The 24,186-nt window shown below is 39.8% G+C and overlaps 3 protein-coding genes across 3 annotated transcripts in view; 2 read left to right on the plus strand and 1 right to left on the minus strand.

Annotated features, from left to right (window-relative positions):
- The window catches only part of cacna1c (calcium channel, voltage-dependent, L type, alpha 1C subunit), a 200,286-nt gene extending 198,514 nt beyond the window's left edge, over nucleotides 1-1,772 (plus strand). Inside the window, exons 48-52 of the mRNA XM_037695828.1 lie at nucleotides 243-340; nucleotides 433-529; nucleotides 690-798; nucleotides 874-1,042; nucleotides 1,152-1,772. Of these exons, the coding sequence (XP_037551756.1) occupies nucleotides 243-340; nucleotides 433-529; nucleotides 690-798; nucleotides 874-1,042; nucleotides 1,152-1,640 (962 nt within the window). The 3' untranslated portion in view covers nucleotides 1,641-1,772. The remainder of the gene's footprint in view (nucleotides 1-242; nucleotides 341-432; nucleotides 530-689; nucleotides 799-873; nucleotides 1,043-1,151) is intronic.
- A 12,041-nt stretch (nucleotides 1,773-13,813) lies between these two features.
- Nucleotides 13,814-17,181, minus strand: LOC119428185 (zinc finger protein 25). The gene is made up of 8 exons (XM_037695829.1): nucleotides 17,110-17,181; nucleotides 16,690-16,895; nucleotides 15,997-16,107; nucleotides 15,819-15,914; nucleotides 15,508-15,618; nucleotides 15,240-15,357; nucleotides 14,959-15,153; nucleotides 13,814-14,880 (listed from the first exon to the last, which is right to left on the minus strand). Exons 1-8 carry the CDS (start codon nucleotides 17,126-17,128, stop codon nucleotides 13,871-13,873), a joined length of 1,866 nt encoding a protein of 621 aa, XP_037551757.1. The 5' UTR covers nucleotides 17,129-17,181; the 3' UTR covers nucleotides 13,814-13,870.
- A 1,000-nt stretch (nucleotides 17,182-18,181) lies between these two features.
- On the plus strand, nucleotides 18,182-22,461 carry tspan33a (tetraspanin 33a). The gene is made up of 8 exons (XM_037695637.1): nucleotides 18,182-18,294; nucleotides 19,431-19,488; nucleotides 19,591-19,718; nucleotides 21,466-21,540; nucleotides 21,665-21,760; nucleotides 21,852-21,980; nucleotides 22,052-22,210; nucleotides 22,293-22,461. Exons 1-8 carry the CDS (start codon nucleotides 18,193-18,195, stop codon nucleotides 22,392-22,394), a joined length of 849 nt encoding a protein of 282 aa, XP_037551565.1. The 5' UTR covers nucleotides 18,182-18,192; the 3' UTR covers nucleotides 22,395-22,461.
- The last annotated feature ends 1,725 nt before the right edge of the window (nucleotides 22,462-24,186 follow it).

The raw sequence follows: 24,186 nt of genomic DNA on the forward strand, positions 1-24,186 counted from the left end.
TTGTAAAAAAGAGTGGGTCCTAAAACTGAGCCTTGTGGCACACCATTAGTGACCGCTAGGTAGCTAGATGAAGTACCGTTATGTCGAACACATAGCCTCCGACCTGAGAGATAGATTGAGATCCAACCAACAGTGTGATCTGAGAAGCCAATATCTGAGAAAGAAATCTGTCCTGACATGGAAAAACACACAGATTGTATTTATATATCCATATTTGCACTTTTGTGTTGCGTGTATGTCAGGTCGGAGATCATCGTTCCATCTAGAGTGTCTCAGGAGACACTCAAGACCAGACATTTCCCAGAAGACGTCCGTCCCCTTGCATCTTGTACATCAACAGGTGCTAATCAAGAAAAATGTTCTTTAATGATTATTTTATGCTGAATCTTTGGTGTAACCCCCTTTCTGCTCCTCTGTTCTCTTTTCTCCCAGGCTCTGGCCGTAGCAGGGTTAAGTCCGCTACTGAGGAGGAGTCACTCACCCACTCTTTTCAGTCGGCTGTGCTCCACACCTCCAGCCAGCTCCACAGGTACATAATCAAGATCATCAAAAAGAGTTTAGATAAGATTTTTCCACAAGGCTAAAATAAATCAGAAACACCAGAGCAAGAAAGTTTGAAGTGCGCCATATTAAAACATTGCCGTAGTTTTTGTTGAGATACGTTTCTAATCCTGTTTTTCCTTTACCAGCTCAATGTAGTGATGCCTCCTACCAGCGAGTTCCCTCTCTGAGGCTAGACGGTGCCAACTCTCATGAAAAGCTCAACGCAAGCTTGCCTTCTGTCAACTGTGGGCCCTGGTGAGATTTAGTACATTTCTGTAGCAGCTACAGAAGCACAGACATGTTTTTATTTAACAAATGCTTTGGATACAGGTACAGCGACAGTAATGAGAACAGCCCAGTATCCAGCCCCAGTCCCCCGCCGAGCAAGTTGGTGTCCGGTCAAAGAGCGCCACGGCCGGTGTCGCTAACAGTGCCCTCTCTTGTGAGGAAAGACTCCGGCTCGCTCTCTCACGGCAGCGCAGGCAGTCTGGTGGAAGCGGTGAGTTTTAGTCTTGACATGTTTAAATCACAGCCAGCCTCCTACTTTAACAAGAAAATAATTCAAAATCTCTTTAACTCCTCTTTGCCTTTTTCTGTATCTCCTTAAGGTTCTAATATCAGAAGGTTTGGGTCATTTTGCCCAGGACCCATCGTTCATCGAGGCAACCAAAGCCGAACTGGCTGACGCCTGTGACATGACCATTGAGGAGATGGAGCACGCGGCCAACAACATTCTCAACAGCAACACAACCACAAACACCCCATCCAGCACCTCTTCAACTTCTCAGCACAGCCCTAATGGCAGCCTCCCCTTCCACAGAGCAGCAGCAGCAACACATAGAGACCGAGCTGTCAGCTTAAGCCCCGGAGAAGGCGGGGCCGAGGCCGGAGGAAGCAGAGGCTACGTCCACGAGCCGTCCTCTATAGAGGAGCGGCAGGAACTGCTTGCCAGTGGGAGAGGGCAAGAAGAGGAGGAGGAGGAGGCAGGAGGGAGGGACGAGAGGCATCACATAGGTTCAGCTGTGATTGCAGGAGTGCTGCAGAACAACAGCGAGCTTTTAGAGGATGAGGATATGGAGTGTGTGACGAGCTTGTAGGTGTTGCCTCGTTATGTCAAACGAGCGAACAGGCCGCTCTGACATCATCAGAGACCGATGGCCCGTCAGCGCTGGCTCACAGTGCCACGGCTGGCTCTGTTTGTCCCCACGCCTCACAGACTCTGTCGCTCTGGACAGTGGCGGCCAGCGATGCAACCTTCAACACATGGATATGACTCGGTTGGCTTAACTGAGTCAGTATGTGTGTGAATGTTTGCAGTGAAGTATATCAGACTATTTGATCTGACTGAATGCCTGTGTGTGTTTGTGTGTGTGAGAGATTTTCTGTGTTTGTACTTGTGTGTGTGTGTTCACCACACGTGTCTGAGTGTGGCTCTAAAGTGCCTCACAGTTTTATCATGTCCTCAAAGTGTGAAGAAGCAGAAGGTAGAGACAAGCAAAAAAAAATAAAATAAATGCCTGATTAAAAGAAAGGTATCACAGTGGCAGGAAATCCTTTTATGGGTTTCCTTCAAATGATATCAGTATTTTCATTTCTTTTGCCTACTTTGGTGTGTTATTGTTGTTTGTCTGGCCGCCATGATGCCAGGTAGGGGACAGCAGACCAGCTTGTGCAGGCGTCGGTTAAGGATTACCTTTTAACCAAAACCACTTGAGGTCAAAGGTCCAACTCCTTCTTAGCTCATTGACGATGAAGCGCTGTATTGTGTAGAGCAGGGGCAAGGCAAACCCTGTTTGAAATCTCATTTCTCCTCCTCTTCCAAAGCTACGGAATCGTGGAGCACAGCCCTGCCAGCACTGGAGTGGAATTAAGGTGACATGCCACCATCCAGCCATGTGGGGGGGTGGAGGGTCTGAGGGATGGTTCAACAGCAAGAAGAGGGCTGCTACAGGGGGACACAGGCAGAGAAAGGCACTTCCTGGCCAACAGGGAGCTAGCTTTTATTTTATTTCTTCCAACTGGTTAGTAGGACTCCAGCAAGACTCACCTCGTCTGTCACCTTGCTCTGGCTCCACCCCCTCCACCCTTTTCTTCGTTTGGCCACACCCATTTTCTGCCCCAAACAGGAAATGAGAGGAGCGTTTGATGGCTCAGTAGCAACAGCAAGCCCTCTTCTCTGCCTCATACCTCACTGTTTCTCGCTCCTTTCTCTATCCTTCCTCCCTCGTTTTTGGCTGTGTCACCATCACTCACCCCTCATCGCTGGATTTTTTTTTTTTCTTTTTCTTCTTCTTCTTTTGCAACACGCGAGGAGGTATTGATTTGTCATGCAGGGCAGCCTAGACGGTAGAGTAGAGGAGAGAACAGGAATGATCGATTGAAAAGAAACGTGACTCCGGCCATGGGGCCACACCAGATCTGCTGTCAATCAATCTCACTTCCTTCTCTGAGACCCTCCTCTTCCTCTCCACTGGGATTCCTGTTGGATTTGCTGCCACATACTATTTCTACAGACCACGCCCACTATGTATTTAACGGTTCAATATTGTGCAAAACTGGCTAGCCATGACTATTTTGTTTTTATATTCATGACTTTGTTGATTTAATTTATCCTTAATTTGTTTGCACAATTGGGGTGCTGGTCTTATAAATGTATTTTTGCTCAATTTATTTTAGGACAATTTTAAGAGGTTTTAAGTATTGAAGCAGGGCGTAGTGTGCGAGCGTGCATTCGAGGGCATATTTGTGCGTGTCTGCATTTTAGTACAAGAGTGTGTGAGATGGCGTGTTTCTCTATCTGTATGCACCTTTTACAGATTGTATCTATTTATTTATTTATTTTTTCCAGAAGAGAAAAAAAAAGTGTGAGGATGAGTGAGTGGTTTCTTGAGTATTCTGAAAAGCTTATTTTAAGCCTAAACAATTAAGGTAGCATTACAAGTATGTTATTGTTTGTGTGCGTGTGTGTGTTGTAATGGGCCTCCTTAACACAGGGTTACCGTGGACAGGCATGCTTCCAAAGCTTTGTGATTTCTTTAGCACGATTTGTACTTTTTTTAAAACAAGCTGCAGGGTGAGAAGTCACTCTTTCTTTGAATATTAGCCATCGCAAAACTTTACTTTACCGTCCGATTCAGATTAGTTTGTTCTGCAACAGGATCAAAGTGAAGAGTACATTTCTGCACATCATTAACCAGAAAGTATAAACCTTTATTAGCAGTTGTTCCTTTTTTTTTTTTTTTTATTATGCGCTGATTGACAGAAGCACCAAAATTTTCACTGCCACGGTGACGCCTTGTGACAGAGCCAGGGGGGTTTTGGGGGGCCCTCCTGCTCACTTGGCTTTATCACCTTCATACAACGTAACGTTGTCGTTTGGCAAACATTTAAACTCCACATAAGTAATTAGGGCTGGTGTACTATTGCTGCAAAATATCAAACCTCCTTGTCTTAGTCTCATAATATAAAACTTTTTAATTTTTTGGGTCGTTATAAACATTTTTTTAACTAATTTTAGTGATTGCTGGAAAATCAAGGAAGGATTTTGCAGAAAATTATTCATCACATGTGATTGTTGTTGGTTTAAACTGAACTAAATTGGCTAAGACTCATACAGCTGTCATCTTCAAAGGATAATTATATTCTGTGGGGCTTTTACTTTTTTCCTCCTAATAAACTCTAGATCAGGGGTCTGCAACCTGCGGCTCTGGAGCCACATGTGGCTCTCGGTACCTCTGCAGCAACTCTTTCAGGCTTTGAACAAAACTAAAATAAAACTGAATTTTATTGAAATTATTATCAACAATGAAAATGTCATTTTCAATTATGTGAAGGATAACACAAATACAAGGCGTAAAACGTGGACTACATCATGCTAGCAGTTTGTTAGCCACTTCAAGTTGACTTCCAGTCTCACAGCGTGATCTTTCTCTCAAAACCACCAGAATGTTTTGGAATATCTTTAAGACAAGTTGCTGAGAAAGAATTTGGTGAGTAACTTTGATAATACTAAGAATAAAACACAAAAAACAAAGTCAAAGTAAATGCAAGTATTTATTTTTCTTTAAAAATGTAATTGGATATCCAACAAACTGGCCTAATTTCATACTGTTTTTAACTTTACGCTTTAAGTAAGATAATTAATTCTTCAACAATTAAGAAAACTCCCATCGGCCTGAAGAGATCAGTGTTTAAATTGTTATAAAATTATTACAAATTATATAGTTTTTCTTTCTTTATGTGAATCTGGCCTTTAATTTTGTATTAAAATGTAAAACTACCAATAGATTTTAATAATAGTTAGACATTTTTCGTTTTATAATATCACCCCCACTGGCCAGAAAAGCCATCTCCAACAACCTTGTAATGGCCCACGGGCCACCAGTTGACAGTACACAGTTGTAGCAGGTTTTTCAGAGCTGGACACACTGTAATTAACTAATGGAGTGGGTTAACTAAAGCAAAGTGTGGGGGGGGGGGGGGGGGGAATGGCTCTTTTTATCGCAAAGGTTGCAGACCTCTGCTCTAGAAGATGAGATTTTTACCAATTCACTTAAGATAACGTTGATGCAAGATGGGATGTCCATGCCACGGCTCAGTGGTCTCTGTTTGCATTCGCAAGTATTTCTATTCAATGCAGTATTATCTTATTATCATGTCGACATTTTCACAATTTAAAATGAAAATAAAAGCATTAGACAAGGAAAGTGTTATCCTCCAAGTAATTCAGATGTGTTTTGAGACACATTTCTATGAATTAAACTATTTTAAATGTGTAAAAAGCCCTCACAGAAACACTGTCAGACAGGCCCATAAGTTCTTTCTTTGGTTTAGCTCTAATTCCTCCACATAAAGCAGAGCGGGTTTGTGGCAGGGACGAGTATGCATAAACACACTGCCATATACCCTGCATCCTGTGCCAGGAACAGACTTCTGTCATTATTATGCAATCTAAATGTGAATGTTGAGTGTTGTTTAAGTGGCGTTTTGTGGTTACCGCAAGAAAATCTGTTTTCACTCCCCCCAACAAATCCATCACAGAGATATATTTAGCATTTCTTTAAATTGTTCTGATTTAAATTAATCGGGAATCTGGCTAGTCGTTGTGTGGCAAGCGCTTAAGGATATTTCCGGTGAGGTCTAAAAGACTGGATGTTTGTGCACAAGGCAAAAATATGACTTCAATTAAAAGCTGCCCAGTCTAACTTGTTCATGTAGACATGGAGACTATTAGCCCAAAATTATCAAAAGATATGTAGACATGTGAAATGTATTTTCTGTATCCAAGCAGCTGCCCGCCTGGCAACTACCATGAATGTTCTTACAGCCGATCATAAACCACATGAACGACAGCAGTAACCTGCACGTCATCTTTGAAACCATCTTCAACCCAAATATGTCACCTTTTTTATTCTAACATGGGTCAGACATGCACAGAGTAACCCCTGCATATCAGAAGTGCCACACCAGGTCTGATTTTTGTCTCTGAGGCTGTCCCATCACCCACTGAGAAAGAACCAGAGCGTTGTGGTGTCCCCGTGTCAAGTTGAGCAGCATTGCAGTTTTTAATGTGATTAGCGTTGAGGTGTTGTAGTATAATACATGCGGGTGTACTCCTGCACAAGATATGCAAAAACAATGCAATAACTATGACTGTGTATAAAGTTCCCGGAGAAAATATATACATATAAAAGTATTAAAGGAGATATAAAGTCATGAAGATGTTTCATTTTTCTGTTTGTTACCTTGTTAAGTGAACTCAGCGGTTCAACAGTAAAATCGACACATACTTGAAATCAGGTACGTCACATGGCAGTTTAGTGAAGATGCATTTATTGGGATGTTGGTCACACAGATCTACTGGAACGGTGACCTGAAAATGGTATTTTATTTTTCAATTTACACAAGTAAATTGAGCGAGAACATTCACCTAGTTTCTTGTTTATTCCAAAACTTTTCACATTCTTTTATCTTGTTTTGTTCCTGTTTTTTTATTGAATGGTTTATCTTCTGGGGATCTAGCATCAGTATTAAACGCCGCTCACATGCTGGTTAGGCGCTCCTGTATTTGTTCTTGTTTCGTTCTGATCAGGTGAAGTGTTCACGTTTTTACAGTGTAGCCTTTTTCCATTTAGTGTTACGAGCACTGTTTTGCATCGAGATTTCTTCTCTTCATGCCTGTTTGGAGTTTTACAGCAGCGGGGAGATATTTAGAAGAGGGTTTTGCATATCTTGTGTCTTATGGGCTCCTATTTATTTCCTAGCCATAAACCCTGAGAAAGATGGATATGAATAAATTAGATAATAGACTTTGTCACTTTGTCTTTAATGCTATCCTCAGCTTGCAAGAAGATGATCTAATAATGAGAGTTTAACCCTGAAACTTGCGTATTTAGCCCTCCTGCCAGTAAAACTTTATTTGATCAGTACTTGCAGGATCAAGTGTTATTGACAGATGAACATGTGGTTTGTTTCTGTTTGGTGTGCTTGTTAACCAGCAGGCACCAAATTAAAGCTGTGGAGCTGTTCCACTGGAAATCCATGCCTTACACCTGTATTTGACAAGTCCCGTCCCGTGTGTCTTTGTGTGTGTCTGTTGTAGCATTGCGTCCGGCCAATAAGCTGCACCTGCATTCATCTTCACCTGCAGAAAATTCAACTAAAATCGCTCCCTCTGCAGCAAAAACTGCAGCTTAAAACTGAAGTAATCTCAAATGAAAGTGGTTTAATTTTATTTATGGGATGGATGACAATCTATTTAGTGGATGATAATGGGAAGAACAGCTGTTGGATGAAGAATGTCTTTCTTTTTATCATGTCAGGGTGGATTAAGTTCTAACATGGTCCATTATATATTCAAGTAACATTTCACGTGCATGGGTTGCTCTCTTTAGTGATACTTATATAACTGATTATATATTTTGTCTCACCTCTAGCTGATGATTGTATATTTTTATAAACTATATGAATATATCAAAATGTATACAAATATAGAATATTTAATCCCCAGAATTTTAGGATGAGAAAAAGACAGAGGACCTAAATGGGAATGTGGATTTATTGGATGTGTGTTTTAAGACCTGCTGACAGAGTATGAAGTCCCACTTCTACTGTAATTTAACCAAAAGCTGAAGTAATGTCAATCTTTTTGCCGAAGACAAAGCATTGTGTTAACGCATAGAAACTACACATTTTAGCATCATTTGGAGTATTTTCAGCCTTTAGACTGCATGCAAACGTGCAGATTTGGCAAGTTTTCATCGGCGCGACCCACTTACTCATCTCTGCTGCTCAACTTTCAAACGCAGTTAACAAATGCGTCCCCGTTTAAGTGGAAATAAACATGCTTTTAAACTATCTAAGATCTGAAACCAAAAAGCATTGATACAATAAATAAATAATGAACCAATATCAAATATTTCTTACTTCTTGTGCTAAGCTAATTGCAGTGAAATCTGACCAAAAGGTGCCCCTTGTTTAACTTTTTAAATAGGATTCAGAAAATCATCCTGCAAGACTAATTTCAATTGAAATCTACTTTAAGCGTCAGACAGATTGGAAATCAAACATGCTTTTGCTTGTTTCTGTTTTGTGAAGATGTCTTAATTATGTCGGCGCACCAGCGGCCTGTCGGCACAAACAGGCTCCGGTCATACTGTAGCATCGAGAGGCGTCTCTCTCTAGAAGTAATCCTACATCAACAAAACACATTATCTTAACTAAAAGCCAAAAAGAAAGGGAAAAAACACCTCCAAAGTACTAGATTTTTGTTGGTTTTGAATCATTCAATTTGTGTAGCTTCTATGTTTTTCTTCCAAGAGTGAACTTGGAGGATTTGAACCACATCTGTGAATAGAAATTCAATTCATCTGCATTTTTTGCAGACTAGGAAGCAAAAAAAAAAGTAGTTGAGTCTATGGCCAGTTTCTTTTTGAATGACTGAGGTTGGATGTTAGGTTTTTTTTTTTTTACATTAAGAGCGCCAAACGGTCGTTTTGGCGCATTAAAATGAATTTTGTGTTTTACGTGTTTATGCAAAAACATGTTGGATTTAGCCTGGAAATGAGCTTTTAGCAGAACTTCTTGTGGCGAAAATGGACCTTAGGAGTAACAAACGGATAGGATTCTAGCTTTAATGATTAGAGAGAATAAATCTGCTATACCGTATTATTCAGACTATAAGACGCAGCAGATTATAAGGCGCATTAAGCGAAACTAAAACATTTTGACATATTTTTGAGCGCCGTGAACCACATAAAATCGGTTCTAGATCAGGAAGCACAACCAGAATTAATACATAAGGCGCACCGGATTAGAAGGCTCACTGTTGATTTATGAGAAAATTAAAGGAAGTGCGCCTTATAGTCCAAAAAATACGGTACATTAGTTCAATTTGAACCATTTATCTGCCTAAAAATGTGTTATACAAACACACGAACCACTTAAAAGTACAGCAGTTGTGTGTTTGCCATAAACTACTTTGCCATTTTAGAAAGGCTGGAGAGCATTTTCCCTCAGATCTTTTCATTGTTGCTAAAGAAGCGCTTTATATTTTCTTGTAAATCAAAGTGTTTGTTGGTCACGTTTAATCCTGACAAATATTTGAAGATTGCTATTTTGAGTATAGATTTTATTATCTTTTCTAGGTAAAGGTAGATTAGCTGGTTGACAAAGAAATCTAATGAAAACTGATTCTCTTTTGTTTTTCCAAAGAGAAACACTTTTGTTTTTCTGTTGTACAGATGTTATCATCCTAATGATAAGGGCTTTCAGGAAGAGAACAGAAGGTAAATGGTGGACTATATTATTAAATATATGAACATAAAGCAAGTATTGTTTAATTTATATATGAAGCAATGGAAATATATCTAAATTATAACATGGTGAAGGGCAGTTTTGTACATGATACTGCAGTCTGACAGAGAATTATGAGGTTATTAGATTATTTATATGGAAAAATGTGCCCGGATCAGGTTTTTAGACGTTGTGAGCGTTTATGGATGCTGCCATTTTCTATGTTTGACGAAGAGAACAGACATTTTTCTGGTTTTATCATCAACACGACACTTTTGAAGTGGAGGAATAATCCCTGATGAGTTTGCATTTGTTTGCTGCACGACGAAGGCAGAAGTGCATTTTATTCAGCAGTCGCGTCCGGATTAGGATGACATTCGGAAGGTTTGAGAGCATAATCTGCATAAAACTGAAATGATACATTCTATTTGCATTTAAAATGCTTGATTAAATTGTACATTAAGCAGCTGTGTTTTGTAGTTTTTGATGGGAAGCTCACCCTGAGCAGCATCTTCACTGAGCATATGGTCTGTGAGCTCTTCCTTTTTACTGGATGGAAGACGTTTGCTTTCCCAGTTAGAACCAACATGTGGATCGGTGACTCACTCATTGTGTAGCAGCACAGACATCAGCACCTTTATGTGAATACTTTAAGGCTTCATGTTTTGCCCTTGTTCAATATGATTATGCAAAAACTACATTAAGCCCCAAATCAGAGATCCGACACAAAAAATATATATTTTTCTTCAAGAGGAATTCCCCATCTAAAGTCTCTTTGATGACTATTCATGTCAAGTGTTTCTAACAGGGACTCTCTGTGGGAACTAATTCAGAAAATTAGACTCCGGAGATGTGGCAGCAGCTTTGCAATGCAGCACAGGTTCTCGTCTTTAACAACTCATCCTCGTGAGAACCATGAATGTTTCTGCTTGCATCTGCCTCCCATCTCCAAATTCACACACAAGAGCTACTTCATGTCGCACCGTGAATGATAATTATCTCTACAAAGTCATTTCTTGAATGTAGGACACAGCAATGCTCTTATTGAGGCCTGTAAAGGTTTATTTTTTTTATCCCTTATTGTTTTTGCCGCTTTGATTTCTGCCAAATTAGACCTCAAAATTGTCCCTTTTTAGAGCACAAATAAGTGCAAATAAATGTGTCTTGTGTGTCTGGGTGAGCAAATGCAGCTTTAAAGAACGACGGCGTCATCACGTCTTGTATTCAGCAGCAGCTCCATATTTAGAAGTGACTAATGAAACGTTTTTTTCTTCCTTTATTGCCTGAGTGGATGACAGAGCTGTGTGATTATCTGTAGTGTCTTATTGTATTCGGCTACTACTCATGCAAAGTGTTAAAAGGGCCATTATTGACATGACTGAGCAGTTTTTTGTTCCTTAAAATTTATTAATCTTATGTTTTGGTGGGAGGTGTTCACAGAGACCAATTTGTTGTAATATTAGTAATGGCGCTACTGTTACATGTACTATTTATTAACAGCACTAATTATGGCCTAAATAATGAATTAGAGTGTTATTGTGTTTAGCTCTGGAGGCAGGTGGCCATTTTTATTTTTTTTAAACATAAGCCACTCCCCCCTCTACTACAGGGGGAATTTCATTGGTTCTAAGGTTGCTAAGCAACACTGGCCCATCACTTGTTTCCTCAGTTATTCATCTCTGTTTGGTAAGAACTGCATGGTCTCTCAGTTGACACACCCTTCTTATCTTTTCTTTTCTTTTCCCCCCTTTGTTTTATTGCATTTCATTTTAGATATTAGAAAGGGAAAGAATACAAATGAAATAAATCAGAATATTAATTCAATCACTTTTTCTACTCCTATTTTCCATAAAAAAGTGAAATAAAAAAATGCACAAAAAAAAGTTAATTTGTAAATAAGTTATGTACAGTTTGTATCTGTAACTTGTCAGTCTGTCATTGGTGACAGAGTCTGTCTTGCTTATAACGCACGCTACCAGTAAATAAAAAAAGGAAAAAGTATATTTAGACTGTATGGTCCCTTGAAAGCAAGTTTTAAATTAATATCTGATGTATATTCCTGTAACATTGCATTTTTATCGGAGGAATGATGTTATTAAAAATTGCAAATAAATTGCATTTCCTACAATTGCATTTTTCTTGTGTTCCAGCGCTTCACACCGGTCACAGGTAGGTATTACTGAGCCCTGCAGGCTGGTGGATCAAATGTTTCCTTCAGAAGTCTGGTGTATTGAAAATGTAGTCAATCCATATTTTTACAGTGCATTGATAACAAATTAAATGTGTCAACATTAAAATAAGAAATTCTATACAACAGTACTATAAAAAAACGAATGATCAAACCATTACTTCTTACTGGAGCTCCTGTTTAAGTCTATAGTTTTGACACTGGTAAAAATACTTCTTTCAGTGTTACCCTCTTCAGGGGTCGCCACAGCAAGTCATACTCCTCCATCTCACTCTGTCCTCACTCCAACTACCTCCATGTCCTCTCTAACTGCATCCATATCTCTTCTGTCTTTTTCTTGGCCGCTGCATTTCTAACATCCTTCTACCAATATACCCACTGTCCCTCCTCTGGACATGTCCAAATCATCTCAGCCTGGTCTCTCTAACTTTATCTCTCAGTTGTTCAACCTGTTCTGTACCTCTGATGATCTCATTCCTAATCTTATCCATTCTTGTCACTCCTTAGGAGAACCTCAACATCTTCATTTCTGCCACTTCCAGTTCGTTCTCCTGTCTTTTTGTCAATGCCAGTCTCCAGACCATACAACTGGTCTCACAGCTGTCTTGTAAACTTTGCTGACACTCTTGTCAAAAATCACTCCTGAAACTTTTCTCCATCCTGTCTGGACTCTTTTTCACCTGTTTACGACATTCTCCATTTTCCTGGATTGCTGATCCAACGTATTTAAAGTCCGGCACATTTGTGCTGCTCGTTGTAGCCTCACTGTTCCACCTCCTCCCTCTCATTCACACACATGTACTCTGTCTTACGGCTGACTTTCATTCCTCTTTTCAAGTGCATATCTCCACCTCTCCAAGTTCTCTTCCAACTGTTCCCTGCTCTCACCACAGATCACAATGTCATCTGCAAACATCATAGTCCACGGGGATTCCTGCCTGATCTCATCTGTTAGTCGGTCCATCACCAGAGCAAACAAGGAGCAGATCCTTGATGCACTCCCACCTCCACCTTGAATCTATCCGTCACCCCTACAGCACATCTCACCACTGTCCTGCTGTCCTCATACATGTCCTGTACCAGTCTAACATACTTCTCTATCATTCCAAAATTCCTTATGCAACACCACATCTCCCTCCCTCAGCACCCTGTCATATGCTTTTTCCAAATACACAATGGAGTTCTTTCTGACCCTCTCTGTACTTCTCCATCAGCATTCTCAAAGCAAAGATGGCATCTGTGGTGCTTGGCATGAAACCACTGATGCTCACAAATTGTCAACTCTCATCTAAGTCTAGTTTCCACAATTCTTTCCCAGATCTTCATTGTGTGGCTCATCAACTTGATTCCCCTGTAGTTGCTAACTCTGTACATCATCCTTGTTCTTAAAAATGGTCACCAGCACACTTCTCCATTCCTCAGGCATTTTCTCACCCTCAAATATGCCATTGAATATTTGAGTCAAAAACATTCCTGCCATCTCTCCAAGTTCAAGACATTTCCAAACCTCCGCTGGTATGTCATCAGATCCTACTGCCTTTCCTTTCTTCATTCTTTTCAGAGATTTCTGAACTTCACCCTCACTAATCTTTCCCACTTTCTAGTGAAGTTTCTATGACAGCTACTCTTCATTCATTAGCTCCTCATAGTACTCCTTCCATCTTACCGTCACAATCTCCTCACTTGTTAGAACATTACCATTCCTATCTTTAACAAGCCTAACTGCTGCACATCCTTTCCAGCCTGATCCCTCTGTCTTGCCAATTGGTACAAGTCCTTCTCGCCCTCTTTAGCGTCGAGCCTCCCATACAACTCATCATACACCTTCTGCTTTGCCTTAGCTACCTCCCTCTTTGCTCTACATTGCATCTCCTTACAGTACAGATATTTAGTGGACTTTATAAACTTTAACCTCTTTTAGCAAGTGTTTAGATTTGGATCCAAAAAGATCAACATGTCTAGTTTTTAAAGTTCAATTCAATTCATGGCAGTAGTCTAATTACAGCACTTTACAGAAAAATAAAAGTATGGGGTTGCAGGTAACAAAGAACAGAAATCAGCAACTGTGACTTTCAGCTTCAACCAGCAGGGGGCGATATTTAATATTTTACATATTTTACTGCTGCACAAGATTTCAACCCGAAAATACTCTTATCCTACAAGAGTTTCACACTCCTGGTTCAAATTAAGTGACTCAGTCACCATTATAACACTCAGAACAACTTCACTTCAAAGAGAAACTAAAGAATAACTTTAATTTTTCTATGCGAGTTTACTGCAAAGAAAACATAGAATACATTATTGAAAAAAATCAAATTTACAGAGAATAACCATCAAAAGAAGATACTATGGTTTATGACTTGTCATATGTCTTTTCATATTTCCAATCTGAGAGAATTCTTTGTCACAATGAGAACACTTGAAAGGTTTCACCCCGTTGTGGCTAAGCGTGTGCCTCTTCAGACAGTTCAGAGTGATGAAGCGTTTGGGGCACTCTGTGCAAAGATATGGACGATCTCCTGTGTGTGAACGCGTGTGCACAGTTAGGTGGCTCTTGCAGGAGAAACCCTTCCCGCAGTGGATGCAGGTGTAAGGCAGCTCGCCCGTGTGAGTCCGATTGTGCAGCCGCAGTTCCCCGGAGGTCAAAAACGCCTTCCCACAGGTGGTGCAAAGGTAATTCCGTTCCCCGCTGTGCATCTGCATGTGTCTTATAAAGCCATTTTTGCACAAGTTTTTTTGACAGATCTTGCAAAAGTTGAGGGGACCATCGTGTACACGTTCGTGCTGCTTGAGAGCACTACTGGAGAGGAATCCCTTGTTGCACTGGTTGCATGTGAATGTTCGTCCTTTTTTGTGAATCTTCTGGTGATAATAAAAGCCAGACCTGCTTGTGAATCCCCTCTCACACTCAGTGCAGTAATGGCGAAAGTTGTGCAGCTTCACATGGGTCTTCATCTGATTAGGATGTTCAAAGACTTTTTTGCACGTGGGACATTTAATTTCTTCTTCCGTGAAGTTTTTGCTCACAGGTCGCATACTCAGAAACCTTTTATCAACCAGAGTTGGCTCTTTCCTTTTTCTGCGACGCTTCTTTTTGGAGCTGTCCTCCTTCTGTTCCTTATCCAACTGTTTTTCAATGCTGCCTTTTTGTTTGCCTCTCCTCTGATTGTTTACGCTGAGCTTTTGTTTCTTACTTTTAGTCTTTAAGCCTTGGCTTTTTTGCAAAGAATTGCTTCTCCATTTTTTCACCGATTTCTTTTTCTGAACAAGAGCAGCTTTCTGGTGCTCACGGATCATTCTTGGTTCAGGCGGTGTGTCTGAAACCTTGGAGGAGATGAATAAGCTGGATAAACTGCCTAAAAACAGGAGGCGAAAAAAAAAATCAAGACTGGCTTAGTGAAGAAATTTGAAAATAATTTTGTTCTGCAACTGACCTGATTTACTTTTTGGCATCCATTCATCCGAGTCGTCTGTATCAGCGATGCACTGATTTGAGTCTTCCAAATCCTCCAATGCCAGCGACCCTTCATCGCTGTCATATTTATCATCATGAGCCTCACTGAACACTTCAGTTGGATTAGAGAAGGCCAGTGTGGACAAAATTGTACCCTCGTCATTGCTTGGACAAGCTGTAATAAAAGAACATCTGATAACAAACAATGAAACTATGTTCTTCTTCTTGGTGAAAAATGAGGGAAGAAATCTCTGTTCTTACCTGAACTGAGGGTCCCCAGCTCTCTGTGGTGAACCAGCAGAGTCTTCAGAGCCGATGGTTCAGATAAATCATGTTTAAACTCCTCTGATGCAGATGTTTCAGAGAGCAAAACTGTTGTCTGTAAAACCATGACTAAGTATATGAAGCTCACTTAAAAGGCCTCTGAGCAAAAGTACAAATTTTCCCTTACGACGTTTTATATTATTTACCACAAAAATATTCCTGCAAGTCCTCACATAACACAACCACGCAAACTTAAATGGACTACCTGCTGCAGGTTTGGTGTGGGCATCAGCTCTTCCAGTCGAGACAGAAACACAGACACAAGCTGCTGGATCCTTTTGTTGTAAACAGAACCGTAGTTCTCGGGGAAAACTTTCTACACACATCCAAACGATGAGATATTAGTTTTTGATTCAGGTTAACATCTTATTCTGTTTGCTATGGTTGGGGAATATTTAAAAATATAAGAATATATATATGAGAAACTATATTAACACAACTCCATTTGCTCATTTGATGAAAATAAATAAATCTTCTTGCTTTAAAGACAAGTGAATTGTTCACATGCAAACTCACTTTGAAGAAGAGTTCCTTTTCCAAGGGAACATTTAAAATTTTCTGCACCAGGCTGGCAAAGTTGCTATAACAGGTCTTGAGAATATCCTCAGTTTCCTGCTAAAAATACACAAGTCCCGTTAGTTATGTTGGCGGTTTTGTATGTGTTTATTGTGTGTGTGTGTTTTTGAAGCACCACAATTTGACTGCAGGTGCTCAGCTCAACGCAGCAGGCGTGAATTTTATCAAGGTGGCCTTGGATGGTCTTCAAGTTGGCAACACCGTCACCACGGCACAGCTCAAGAACAAGCTGCAACAGAGTAAAGATGGGAGAGCATCAAAACAACATGTAATAGAGCAGACAGACTCAAATGGAAGCATCTGATAGGGAATATGCAAATAATGTCAACTGCAAGTATGAATCTTTATGAATAATGTAATAAACAGCAGACATGAAGCACAAATATCCTCATGATTATCCATGGAAATGGTTAGATTTAGACTAATGAATCATATCTTACAATCCTCTCATATAAACAGAAACAGACTGTTGCAAATAGTTAAATTTCAATCATAATAAAATGCACAGTCACACATTCAGAGATTCTTTCCAGCACTGATTTAAAAAAAAAGCAGTATTAATGATTTTAATTTATACAAATTCTGAATAACTGTTACGACAAATTACACAAATTTCTTGATTGTAATAAGTCAAATGACGCCAGCCCTACCCATTCCATATGAAGGATCCAGAGTCAGAAATAAAATTTTGACATTGATTTGCAAGATTTCAGTACCAAGCGGTGGAGGAAAACTTGTCCTGAATGGTCACATTAATATACAGTACAGGACAGGGTCAGTGAATGCACCACATGAGAATGAGGAGCCTCACCTTTGCTCTCAGGCCCAGCATGAGCTCTGCATTGTGCCTGGGACTGAGAAGCTCCGGGACCATCTCTGTTACCAAACTGATGAAGTCCAGCAGCTTCTCATACTGCAGCACGCTGCTGTCCCGCTGCACCACTTTCCACATGAAGGCAGACATGAGTCTTACTGGAGGGACCAGCAGCTTCAAGGAGGCTGGAGGAAGAGGGGAGTCTGCCGAAAACACCACATGCACGACAGTAAAATGATGGGATGCAGAATAAAATATTTGTACTGTACAAGCATGTGCAGGGGGGTGCAGTGTGTCATTTAAAAAAATGTGCAGTAGATTAGCTAACGTTAGCATTGCGGTTTATTTGTTGTATTACCTGCTAAATTAACAAAGTACGGATATTGGAAAATCAACTAGCTAAGCAACTCTACAAACCTTTGCTGTTCCACGCCATTGTGTCCACCCATAAGTCTTCACAAAATGCAAAATGCTAGTTTACTGGTTTCTTACATAGCTCGCAAATAACTTCCGGGTAAAACGGATGTTGTGGAAATGCACGGTCCGTCACGTTTAGCTTCAAAATAAAAGTTTTACTTTTTACACCTACCTACTAGGGAACACAAGCCAGCGCATCTCTTGAGCCCAAGTCCGTGAAAATGGTGAGGGTTGTGTCAGGTAAGGTATCTGACGCAAAACACTTTTTGGAAAAAAAAACGTGTTCATCAAAGCGACACTGCACGGGTGTTACACCATATTCTGTGACCACCGTATATCGTGACCGTAGGCGGTGCTGTTGCATTTTTACACCGTACTTTGCAATAGCTGATAAAAGCTATCATATTCTGTGACCGTCTATATTTCCATAATTGTCATGATATTAGTGGTTAGATCACTAATATCATGGCAAAATGCAACAGTGCCCCCCCCCCCACCCCCCCCCCCCCCTCCCCTACGGTCACAATATACGGTGGTCACAGAATATGGTGTTACACCGGTGCTGTTGACAAACAGGGCAAGAGGACCACTATGTACTGCTTTAAATGTCTCACCCAGTACAACTGCCTTCTCTTTATTTGAACTCTTGTGACCTCTTGTGCTGGGATTATAACTCCATGTATTTTCCCACTTTTTTTTTCTTCAAACTAATCAGTCATTTTGTAGTTTTATTTCTGAGCCTATGGTGGAGCTGTATCTCCATTTTCTTTATTCTTAATCATATTGCCAGCCACCATCATTTTGTAAACCATTGTTTTCTAGTGTTATGTTGTTGTTGTTTTCTAACATTCTTGCACTTTAACCTACTGCTGCATACACCATTCCACCAAGGGACCACTTTTTTGTCCTGCCCTTTGTTACTATTTTTGGAGATACTACACTTGGCAGCATTTAAAATATGTTCTGTAAACCAGTTAGTAAAGTCCTCTATGCTTCCCTCTAGTGCACAACCATCATCATGCATGATCAGTTGGACCTTCGTCTTCCCTGTGCGCACCTTGGAGAAGACGCTGTTAAGTCGCCATGGAGGGAAGGCGCGGGGGCGCAGCTGGACACCGCAAGGACTTCACGTTTGTCAGTCCAGTTGTAAAATACCTGCTGTTCTTCTTTAATTTTATTTTCTGGGTAAGTGATCATTTTTGATGCTTGTCCTGACTGGAAAGAATCAAAACGCGGGTCAAGGAAATCCTGGTGGTTTATCATAGACTTTTATAACTTTAATTCAAATTATCTTCAGACGGTTATTTACACATCTGCTTTTCTTTTTTTTTCTTTTTTTTTTCACAAGTACTGAACTTGTCAATCCATTTGTCAAATCACTGAAAAGACTCAACAGAATTCACTTTTTGTGTTGCTTTATTCAAAGTCCTTCAACTTTTATTTGTTCAAATGCAACATAGTTCAGTTGAAATTAGCTAAGAAAGCCCAGCAGTGAGTTGTCAACAAAGTTAAGAGGGTTTGAGCATCAGGTGACTGTAGGTTTATGCTGCATTTTCTCAGCAGATTTGTTCCTGATGAAACCTGCGGAGATTTAAAAACTGTTGTTTTTTTATCACAAGTGTTGAATTAAAGCTGCTGAGGACAGTTTTCAGGTGTGTCTCTGATTAGTTCCTCATATTTAGTGTGGTCGTGTACAAACAAGATAAGACTTTGTGAAAACTTGAAGCTGGGCAGTTTGGAATGTGTTTAGTCATTTCTGCTGCCTCTGGCTACATTTTGGTTCAGTACACAACACATGCACCTTCTTTCTGCTGCTTTCTCTAAATCGTTGGAATTAGGTTCTGTCAAATATTAACATCTCAGTTAGACATCGAACAACAATGCTTTACTGGATTCAAACTAAAATGTTTCCACCTGTTGGTGACATTCGGTTGATTCTCTGTGAAAGCCCTTCCACCTCGTGAGGGTGCAGCCGTTGTAACTGGATCCATTTCATTCAGAGGCTGAAACAGAGATTCTGAAGCCTCCCTTTTATTCTTCGAGAGGAGAGCTGAGTGAAAGAGTCTTTGTTTATTAGAGAAGGGTTACAGATTAATTGCTGGTTTAGTTAAAGCAGACTTTCATTGTATAAAAAAAATAATAATAATCAGTGTCCGAGTGAATTCAGAGTGCAGGTGTTAAACATTCAATACTTCCTTCTGCCCGTCTTGCTTTATCCCCTTAAGGTGAAACGAGGAAGAAATGGTTTTGCAGGCGTGTCATCATGAAATGCTCCTAACTTTTATTAAATGAATCATTTTCCCCCCTCATGTTCTGCCAAGATCATCTCTCTGGTGATGGTGGTGATTGGAGTGTACGCCCGCACCGTAAAGCATGCAGGTAAATGATCTTTCCAGATGTTAGGACAAGACTTTGCTCTTCATCAGGCCAGGCAGGGCGCTTCATCAGTTTAGGTATTTTCTACCTTCTTTTCTGTTTCAGAGAAAGTTCTGGCGTGCCTGTCAGTGGATCCTGCCATGATGCTCATGATTGTAGGAGTCCTCATGTTCATTATCACCTTCTGTGGCTGTGTGGGCTCCCTACGAGAAAACACCTGCCTCCTGCAGACAGTATGAGGATATTTTTATGAAGTATTGTTACAATTTTCATGGTTTCTAACAGTGCAAGACAAACTCAAAGATAACTGGTGAAATGTACTCACTCAAAACTGCTGGGTTATTTAACGTACTTTTAGCTGTATAAGTCACAGTTTTTTGCATAAATTAGCATACGTGCGACTTATACAGTGAAGCGACATATTTATGTTTTATTCCTCCATATTTATAACTCAATATTTGGCTGAGATCAAACTATTTCATTCATTCTGACATGGAAAATATTGAACACTACCATTTTCAGCCACTAGAGGAAGCTTGACTAATGTAAAAGTGGCTATTAATGAGACACTTGGCTTGCCATACCAAGCCACCTTCGTCTCGCTCCGGAACTCTTGGAGCAAACGTCAAATCAGCTGCATTTCGCCGCACCGCCCAGGAGAAATGCAGCTGATATGACCATTAAAGTGCATTTATTAAGGAAATGTTCAACAGAGACACATCTTTACTGTAATATCAAGCAAACAAATAATTGTTTTTAGGTGGTTATCTTGTTACATTTCAAACAAATGCACAGCGAGTCGTCCCTCTGCGCACTCTCGCAGTCGCTATTCTGCTTTCGAAATGCAGCTGATTTGACCGTCAAAGTGCATTTATTAAGGAAAAGTGCAACTGAGACACACCTTTGATATAGTTTTGAGCAAACAAATTGTTTTTAACTGTTAATCTAGTTAAATTCTTGTTAAAGTCCTCCGGAACATGCTCCTGCAGCCGCCATTTGGCAGCCAATCGATTTTTGGCACAACACCGGCCCAAGTTTCTGGTTGGTCAGTGGTGACGCATAATAGATGCAACGTATTTACGTTTTTTTCCCACTTCATTAGACACATTTGGACTGATGCGACTTATACGGCGGCAAGTACGGTAGATAACCTAATTGTTGGGTGAAAGCTGTTGGCTTGTAATGACCAAATATTTGGCAAAAAGATTTGATGCAGAGGTTGAGTCAGAGAGGAACTATGTCAATGCATCTTATTAATGTGTGTTATGTGTTGTCATCATTGTATGTTCCCATGCAATGGTGAAATTGGCTCTCTGCATTTAACCCATCCACCACCAGGTGGAACAGTGGGCAGCTATGGAAAGCGCTGGGAGCAACTGGGAATAAGGTGTCCTGCTCAGAGACACTACGAGATGTGCAATAACCAGGGATCGAACCCGGGACCTTCTGGTCCCGAGTCAGCTGCCCTGCCCCTACATCATCTCTTTTCTTATATTCAGAGCACATCATTTTAGAAAGAATTTGATGAACTCAGACCTGACTGGAGCTCGCTTTAGGATATAATAGGCACATTTAAGATGGCAAAACAACTTGTAAGAAGATATTTACCCTGGTTTACTTCTGTAATACTTTGGTTTGTACTGAGTTTGAGTTCCTAATGACTTTACTTGATGCTAAATTGCTGATGCTAATAGCTGTTAGCACCAACTAGCTGCCACCAACCCAAACTGTAACGATCTATTAACTTAAACTAGCTCTAATTGATAATAAATTAGTCATTTTAAGCAAATTTTTGTGTAGAAAACTTAACCCGGTGTGCTGCTGGGTCAAACTGGTAACTCAGCTGTGAAGTTAAAACCACCCCGGCTCCAAGTTTGACTCAGCAGTGGGTCACAAATCGAGCTGTTATTAACCGGTGGTTTTTAGTGTTTATTGTTGCACAAGTATGAATTATAACCTTGAGTATCTGTTCTCTTCCAGTTCTGCATCAGTCTGACGGTCATTTTTCTGCTGCAGCTGGCAGCCGGTGTCCTGGGCTTCATCTTTTCAGATAAGGTCATCAAATGAGCACAAATGGATATGTTAACAAAGTGGTTTGAATATCTTTATTAAATTATTTACAGGGGATTATTAATTTTTGCTAATATGTCAAACTATCTATTTTAAATGTTCTTTCAAGGCAAGGCATAAAGTAACGGAAATAATCGAAAATGCCATCGTCCACTACAGAGACGACATTGATCTGCAGAACCTTATTGACTTTGGCCAGGAGGAGGTAAACCTAGGTTCACTGTTGTTTAAATCGTTGCAGCTGCTATAAACCCATTTTTTATACGTGCAGACTTTAACTTCTCCCGTCTTCTCAGTTTGGGTGTTGTGGCGGGACGGCCTACACCGACTGGTCTGAGAACATGTACTTCAACTGCAGCGAGGACAACCCGAGCCGTGAACGCTGCTCTGTCCCTTTCTCCTGCTGCATCATGTCCAAAAACCAGGTCACCTTCCAGTCAGACTAATATCATGTTTATTTCTGCTGGATTTTAAATGTAAATGCTTCTGTGTGCAGGTGATCAACACCATGTGTGGTCAGGACAAGCAGAAGTTAGAGTACAATGATGCTAAAGAGCACATCCACACTGATGGCTGCATCGACAAACTGGTTGACTGGATCCACAGCAACCTGTTCATCCTGGGAGGCATCGCACTGGGACTAGCAATACCACAGGTAGAACGTCACGCAAATAACACATTCAGGGGTAAAGCTTCCCAGAGTCCTCACCGTCTCCTTGTGTTGTCTCTTTCTGCAGCTGGTTGGCATCCTGTTGTCTCAGATTCTAATAAATCAGATCAAAGATCAAATCGAGCTGCAAAACTACAACTCCAAGCATCGCTTTGACCCCTGGAGCTGATCCAGGACCAGATTCTGATGACTGGCTGCAGCAGAGCTCAGTGTACCGTATTTTTCACACTATGAGGCGCACCGCATTATAAGGCTCACTGTTGATTTTTGAGAAAATTTAAGAATTTTAAGTGTGCCTTATAGTTTGAAAAATACGGTAATAAGACTTGTAATAAGACAATCTGAAGACAAGTTAGGACATAAAACTCTACTGCCACCTACTAGACCAGGGATCTGCAACCTGCGGTTCTGGGGCCACATGTGGCTCTTTAGTCCCTCGTCTGCGGCCCTTTGAAGCTTTAAACACAATTAACACAAAATTTTATTTTATATCCACAACAGAAAAAGGCTTTCTTTTTAACCATTTTCTGAAATTACGTGAATGTTACTATTAATGCAGCCGGACCAGAAATTCTTAGGGATATTTTTTAGTACGAGCTTGAGATTTAAAAAATAATAATTTATGTAAATGGAAATATTTTTTTTCAAATAAAATTCAATAAGTCACAATTAAATATGCAACTAAATGACTTAGATTTTATGCACACAATTAAGTTTTATTTTTTATTTTTTGCTTTATTACTTATATTGGGATACTTCACTAACTTTTCCACAGAAAAAAGGACTCTTTTTTTTCAAAAACTTTTTTCTAAATTCATAAAAGCTATGATTTATTTCATTCTTTACATGAATATGGTCTTTTCTTTTGTCCTAAAATGTAAAAAAATTAAGCAAATGGTGTAATTCATTATATATTTTGAGCTTTATAATGTGGTCAGAAAAGCCTGCTCCAACGACCTCAAAATGGCCCATGGGCCACCAGTTGATAATCACAGTTGAAGCAGGTTTTCTGGATTTATTTAGTGAGCAAAGGGGCAGAAATGGCTCTTTTGAAAAGGTTGCGGACATCTGTACTTGCCTTTACTAAAAATCATTGTTGACACTTACCTACATATATATATTTTTTATTATTTATTTGTTTTTAAATAAACCAAGAGTATAAAAAGGTGTACAGTATCCATTTTATTTTCTGCTGGAATCAATTGAAAAGGGATTGTATTTTAAATGTTTTGAAAAATTATATACAACAAAATGATTTAAGTTAATGTTTCTCATTTTTTATTTGCCATCATCTTGTAAATTTAATGATTCCTAGAACGTATTTTTGGTTTCCTTGTGACGTTTAGTGAAAGTTATTATTATATATTTTTTCATGGGCTATTTTGTTTTTGGATTGGCAGGTTTTTTTTTTGTGTGTGTGCTTATTGAAATGTTGCATTATGTTTCTGATTTCTAAAGCCATTTGTGTGTATGTACTTATATTTTGTTAATTTTATAGAACCTTTTCTGGCATAATCACCTGCCTTGTCAGAACCGGTGGTCTCTATGGGCGACAAATATTCATTCTAATTTGGTGTAATGTAGCTTTAGAGTTAAGTTTAGGGCTGAGGAGGGAACTAATGGGTTAGAGTGTGGTTTAGGGTAAGAGTCTGGGTTTATTGTGCATAAATTAATGTAAGTTAGCACAATACTTTAATATGGATATAAATGCAAATGTGTGCTTAAAAGTTTGTGACTTCAGAATTGTCTATATTTCTGCATAAATATTACACAAAACATTATCAGATTTTCACAAAAGTCCTAAAAGTAGATAAAGAGAATCCAGTTAAAGAAATGAGACAAAAATATTATTAGGAATGCACGATATTATCGGCATGGTATCGGTATCGGCCAATATTAGCGATAAAGTTAAATATCGGCCATTCCATCAAAATAACTCACCGATATAAAAGGCACTGTTT

Source organism: Nematolebias whitei, chromosome 22 (genome assembly GCF_014905685.2).
Source record: "Nematolebias whitei isolate Nwh7 chromosome 22, NemWhi1, whole genome shotgun sequence".
NCBI lineage: Eukaryota > Metazoa > Chordata > Actinopteri > Cyprinodontiformes > Rivulidae > Nematolebias > Nematolebias whitei.